General features: G+C 55.4%; 1 protein-coding gene across 1 annotated transcript; it reads left to right on the top strand.

Moving 5' to 3' along the window:
* The first annotated feature begins 652 nt into the window (after window positions 1–652).
* LOC124649464 lies at window positions 653–5,167 on the top strand. Its single transcript, XM_047189090.1, has 5 exons — window positions 653–1,835; window positions 3,659–3,714; window positions 3,846–4,380; window positions 4,477–4,673; window positions 4,770–5,167. The coding sequence occupies exons 1-5, from the start codon at window positions 774–776 to the stop codon at window positions 4,921–4,923; spliced, it is 2,004 nt and encodes a 667-aa protein (XP_047045046.1). The 5' UTR covers window positions 653–773; the 3' UTR covers window positions 4,924–5,167.
* The last annotated feature ends 453 nt before the right edge of the window (window positions 5,168–5,620 follow it).

Below are 5,620 nucleotides of genomic sequence, written 5' to 3'. Positions count from 1 at the left end.
ATGCCCTCTTTGAGGCCAAGGCGGCGAGACGTGGGATCATGTGCTGATGGGGTGCATGCTTGTCTCGAAACCTAGTTGAGATGGCGGAACAAGATGCAACGTATGTTGGATTGTAAGAAAAGAATCATGGGTTTGCGATTGGACGGTCGACGTAACCGAGACCCGGCCTGTTCCTCATTAAGGTGACTGGCTTAGTCGTGTTAGATCGGCCACTGAACTCGATCGTGTCCTCAAGTCAACAGCCACTCACAGCTCACGTTGACTTGCCTTCCCCACGTATAACAGGAAGTCAAGTGGAGTGGTGTACCATCCGAGATCTCGATGGCGAGGAAGGTCGGGCACGATCCGGCCGTGCACGGCGGCCGGAGCAGCTGTTGCCGTCCGAAGTCCGAACGCACCGAACGTCCGAACGGACCCAAGGAAAAAAAAGGGAAAACGAAAGAAACCAAACCCAAATCGGCCTGATGACTTCTTCTTCCCCTTTGAACCCTTCCCGCACCCCACGCCGCTCCCGGGCCCACATGTCACTCACATTGTGAAGGAAGAGTACATAGCTAGCCCGGCCGCTCTCTCTTAAACCCCCTTCCTCCTCGATCGCCTCGCCACTCAAAACAAATCACAAGATCCCGTTACACAGAGGGAAGGCAGCAAAGGAAAAAGGAAACAAAATATTCCGTTCCGTTCCGTTCTGCTCTGCTCTGCTCGATCGGCTCCCCCTCCACATCGTAAAACCCAGACCAGACCCGTCGCGAGGGAGAGGAGGAGGAGGAAGCATGGGAGAGGAGACCCTCGTGGCCATGCCCCTCGCGCCCCACGTCCACCTCCCGCCCCACCACCTCGCCTCACCGCCGGATCCAACCGCCGCCAAGCACCGCCACGACGATCCGCCTCACGCCGGCGAGGAGAAGGACGTCTACTACGCGCGGAAGATGATGCAGGGCGTGGTGCTGCGCCCGCCCGCGCACCTCCCGCAGCCCGAGGCGCCGCCGGGGCTGGCCAGGGCGGCCTCCGCGCCGGCCCCCAACGGCCACCACGACGACGACCAGGAGCCGCACCACTTCGACCGCTCCGCCTCCGCCAACTCCTCCGTCGCGGCGGACGTGGCCTCCATCGGCCGGTTCCTCCGCGACCGCCGCGACGTGCTCTCCTCCGCCATCACCCGCCGCATCTCCTCCCTCAAGGACCCCACCACCACCCCACCCACCGACAGCACGTCCTTCCACGGCGGCGTGCAGGAGATCCACCTGCCCAACGTCAAGGTCACGGTGCGCCTCAAGGAGGCCATCGCCGCCGACGCCGCGGAGGACGACGACGCCTACTCCTCCTCCTCCTCCTCCTTTTCCCGCATCAAGGGCCGGGTCAGCTTCTTCTCCCGCTCGGGCTGCCGCGACTGCGCGGCCGTGCGCGCCTTCCTCCGCCACTCGGCCCTCCCCTACGTCGAGATCAACCTCGACGTCTTCCCGGAGCGCGAGCCGGACCTTGCCTCCCGCGCCGGCGCCGCCGCGCGCGTGCCCCAGATCTTCCTCAACGACAAGCTCCTCGGCGGCCTCGTCGTGCTCAACTCCCTGCGCAACAGCGGCGAGTTCGACCGCCGCGTGCGCGAGCTCGCCGGCAGGCGCTGCCCCGACGCGGCCCCAAGGGTGCCCGTGTACGGGTTCGACGCCGTGGACGACGTGGGTGACGAGGAGGACGGCATGGTCGGCATCGTGAGGGTGCTCAGGCACAGGCTGCCGATACAGGACCGGTTCGCCAGGGTCAAGCTCGTCAAGAACTGCTTCTCCGGCGCCGACATGGTCGACGGCATCGTCAACCACCTCGAATGCAGCAGGAAGAAGGTCAGTTGCGCTTAGATTATTAGATTTTTATTACTGCCTTGATGATTCTGCTTCGTTTGACTTTTTATGCTCATGATCGATCGTTGTTTATCCGTGATATTGGATTTGCGTGAGAGGATGATAGTTATGGAGAGTTAGGGACGAGCGTCACGTGCTAGTATCATGGATGTGCTCACATTTAGCTAAACCTGTTATCCTCCTAGTAAAAGGCTAAAACAGATGAACCATGAATAATAAGCAGCTTTAATGAAGCGAAAATCGGTGGTACAATCTAGAAGGCGTATCAAACTGCGTTACTAAATCAAAATTGTCATCAAACCCAGATCTAAGGATATCCTTGGACAATCTTGCACACCCTAATCTAGTCATCGCGAGTGGATACATTTTTTAGTCAATTTTTTTTATTAAGTACGTACATTTAATAAGTTGTGCTTATTAAGATGAATTGAAATGGGAATCTACGTTTGTATACTAGAGTAGGCGAGTAGAAACTTTGCTGTCTATCATGTTAATTTGCCAAATGGCAACCCCCAAGGAATTCCAGTGATTTTCTTCTAGATTCTATCGCGCCACTCGCCTCCATCCTAAAATTGGACGTTGCCGTCGAGATCACCATGGAATGGAGCTTTGGTCGCATCGACGCAAGGAACACACTGTGATCGGTGGTTCAGTTTTGTGTATGATATACCAAAAGATATCGGTGAAAGCGAGGGGGCCGTATGCAAACAACGCTCCCTAGGATGGATCACACGGTCCGGAGCGTTGCCGTTGCCAATGCTGGTCCGGTCCGGGCCGGGCCGGGCCGCCAGCGCCTCTGCCTTGATTTCCCGCGCCGCAACGGGTTCGTGTAACGGAAAGGACCCCGCCACCACGTAAACGACCGGTTCGGTTCGTTGCATCAGGGACCCACACCCAGTCGAGACAAATCCCGTTTGGGCGCACACCACACGCTGATTCTGTTCCTGGCGATGGAAGGACGCGAGCGTGCAACCGCGCAGAGCTACCTGCAGGTGGGACCCCGTTCGGCGCCGGTTGGACTGGTTTGAACCGGATTTTTTTTTGAACATTGACCCGGCCGGATAATTGAACTGGTCGTGGTCGCGGTCGTGCGTGCTCGCACTGGTGTGATCTTGTGCCGCCCACGTTGCTGACCGTCACACGGCAACAACGCCGCATCCTCTCGGTGCAATCTTCGTGAGCAGCAGTAGTACTTCTTCCCCTGATTGGCCCTGCGTGCTGGGAGATGTGATAAGATTTCGGTCGGGGACGAAAATCCAATGCCAGCCTCGTGATTAAAAGTGGTGGAACGCGTGCGTGATCCACTGCTTCTTCGTGGTTAAGCACCGACCCAACTACTACTACTAAGTGCGATCTTGGGCACGCGTTCCCCTGCTGCTTTCCTCATCTTTTGCTAATTTGACTTGTGTTGCCGTCCTTGTCGTTGTGTAAGTCTCACACATACGAGGAAACACTGTATTTGGCCGAATTGTTTGTGATTTGTCTTATGGTTTTGGATAACAACGGCTGGTCCTTCACGTTGAAGCGATCCATTCAACGGTCTGTGTGAGCTTGTCCAGTTGGCGATGGAGTGAACCACAATTAAATTCTTCTCCTTGTTAAAAACATTTAAAATTCTGCTACTGTTCTAGCAGTACCTAAAGAAACAACGACAGAAAAGTGTTCTGCTACTTGTTTCAGGATTTCAACTGCGCAGAATGCCATTTCAGTTACTTTCAAAAAAAAAATGCCATTTCAGTTAACATTACTCCGTAACATTTTCCTCCTAGACCAGATAACGTTAACATTTTATTTATTAATTATAGGCTGTGGAGATCGGCAAAGAACTCGCCAGGAAGCACTTCATACACCACGTCTTCAGGTCTGTGCAAAACATATGCGAATCGATACAGCATTCTGAATTTAGTCTGAATTAAGATGAAACTGCAAGTTGTCAGTGCCGTTCTGTTCACGAATGACCAACATTCTTAATGCCTGCCTTGTGGCGCGCAGGGAGAACGATTTCGAGGACGGCGCGCAGAACCTGTACCGCTTCCTGGAGCACGACCCGGCCGTGCCCAAGTACCACAACTTCAGGGGCTCCACCAACGACGGCGAGCCCAGGCCGGCCGCCGCCGTCGGGCAGCGGATGACCAGGATCATGGTGGCCATCCTCGAGGCCTACGCCTCCGACGACCGCCGCCGCATCGACTACGCGCGCGTCGCCGCCAGCGAGGAGTTCCGGAGGTACGCCAACCTGGCGCGCGACCTGCAGCGGGTGGACGTCTTCGCGCTGCCCGCCGGGGAGCGCCTCCCGTTCTTCCTCAACCTGCACAACGCGATGGCCATCCACGCCGTCATCAGGAACGGCGGCCAGCCCAGCGTGGCGGGCGTTGTTGATCGGCGGTCATTCTTCGCCGACTTCCAGTACGTCGTTGGCGGGTACCCATACTCTCTGACGACCATCAAGAACGGCATCCTCCGGGCAAACCGCAGGCAGCCCTACACCATCGTCAGGCCCTTCGGCAACGCCGACAAAAGGCTCGAGGTAGGAATCAGCTCAGTTGCCCATACGATACATTAGCTCTGAATGCTCTCGATCGCGCGCGGTAGGGATTAACATTTGCTTATCTTGGCCGTGCAGCTGGCGGAGAGGCAGGTGAACCCGCTGGTGCACTTCGCGCTGTGCAACGCCACGCGGTCCAGCCCCACCGTGCGCTTCTTCTCCACGCAGGGCGTCGAGCCGGAGCTCCGGCACGCCGCCAGGGAGTTCCTCCTCGATGGCGGCGTCGAGATCGACATCGAGACCCGGACCGTACACCTCACCAGGATCATCAAATGGTGCGTTACGGCTGTCCTGCTCCTAGTTTGTTCATTTTCTGAAACAGACGGTAGTTTCTTCATGTTCCTGACTGGCAACTGCTTTGTGTTGTGCAGGTACAGTGCAGACTTCGGGCAGGACAGGGACATCCTCCGGTGGATCCTCAACTACCTGGACCCGACCAAAGCAGGGCTCCTCACGCATATCCTCAACGACGGCGGGCCGATCAGTATCGCGTACCAGGACTACGACTGGTCCTTGAACGCCTGAACTGAATTCGTCTGGACTCAGCAACGATATGGCGACGATAGGTGGACCTAGCAGTGGCGGCATGCGTGTGCTGAGCTTAAGCTGTGCTAGTGGTATTATTTTCTCTTTGGTTTTTGGCAAATGGTCGACGGAAGAGAATTATAGATAGCCACAGCTGCCACGAGTGGCGTTCATGTACTTACCTAGAGCAAGTCTGAATGTGTAAATATATATGTACTGTGAGCATGTTGAGTGGTTTCCTCCATGGAGAATGGTCTTGGCGATGAAAGTGTATTCTTGTGTTGATCTCATTGCATTTTCGGCGACCAAGATGATAGACATGTGCATTTTGGCACGAAAGTCGGTATACTTGGCTTGTCGGGGTGTCATACCATTTTCCCTTCGAGAGTACCTACACGCGTACCGTATTTTTGTAGAAGGTACCACCAGATTTAAAAGATGCTAGCAACTATACTTTGCTAACCGAGGGCGCATTTGGTAGCCAGCGTCTAATTTGGGGATGCCTGCGTCACGCGTTTCAGACGAGCTCCCGTTAAAAAATGCACTTCGTTTAATTGCTAGGTTGCATATCCAAGTGTCACTTTGTTTGGTTGGTTGCATACTTTTCCACCATCTAATTTGGGGATGCCTGCGTCACGCGTTTCAGACGAGCTCCGGTTAAAAAACGCACTTCATTTAATTGCTGGGTTGCATCAGT

The sequence above is a fragment of the Lolium rigidum genome, chromosome 4 (assembly GCF_022539505.1).
Source record: "Lolium rigidum isolate FL_2022 chromosome 4, APGP_CSIRO_Lrig_0.1, whole genome shotgun sequence".
In the NCBI taxonomy this organism is placed as follows: Eukaryota; Viridiplantae; Streptophyta; class Magnoliopsida; order Poales; family Poaceae; genus Lolium; species Lolium rigidum.
The sequence above is the reverse complement of the archived record's forward strand: the minus strand, read 5'-3'. Positions and strand labels throughout refer to the sequence as shown.

Excerpts from the sequence above, each read along its gene's own strand:
- LOC124649464 (XM_047189090.1), top strand. The coding sequence starts at position 774 with ATGGGAGAGGAGACCCTCGTGGCCATGCCCCTCGCGCCCCACGTCCAC. Across the intron at positions 1,836-3,658 it reads TCGAATGCAGCAGGAAGAAG|GCTGTGGAGATCGGCAAAGA; the intron begins GTCAGTTGCGCT and ends TATTAATTATAG. Across the intron at positions 4,381-4,476 it reads ACGCCGACAAAAGGCTCGAG|CTGGCGGAGAGGCAGGTGAA; the intron begins GTAGGAATCAGC and ends TTGGCCGTGCAG.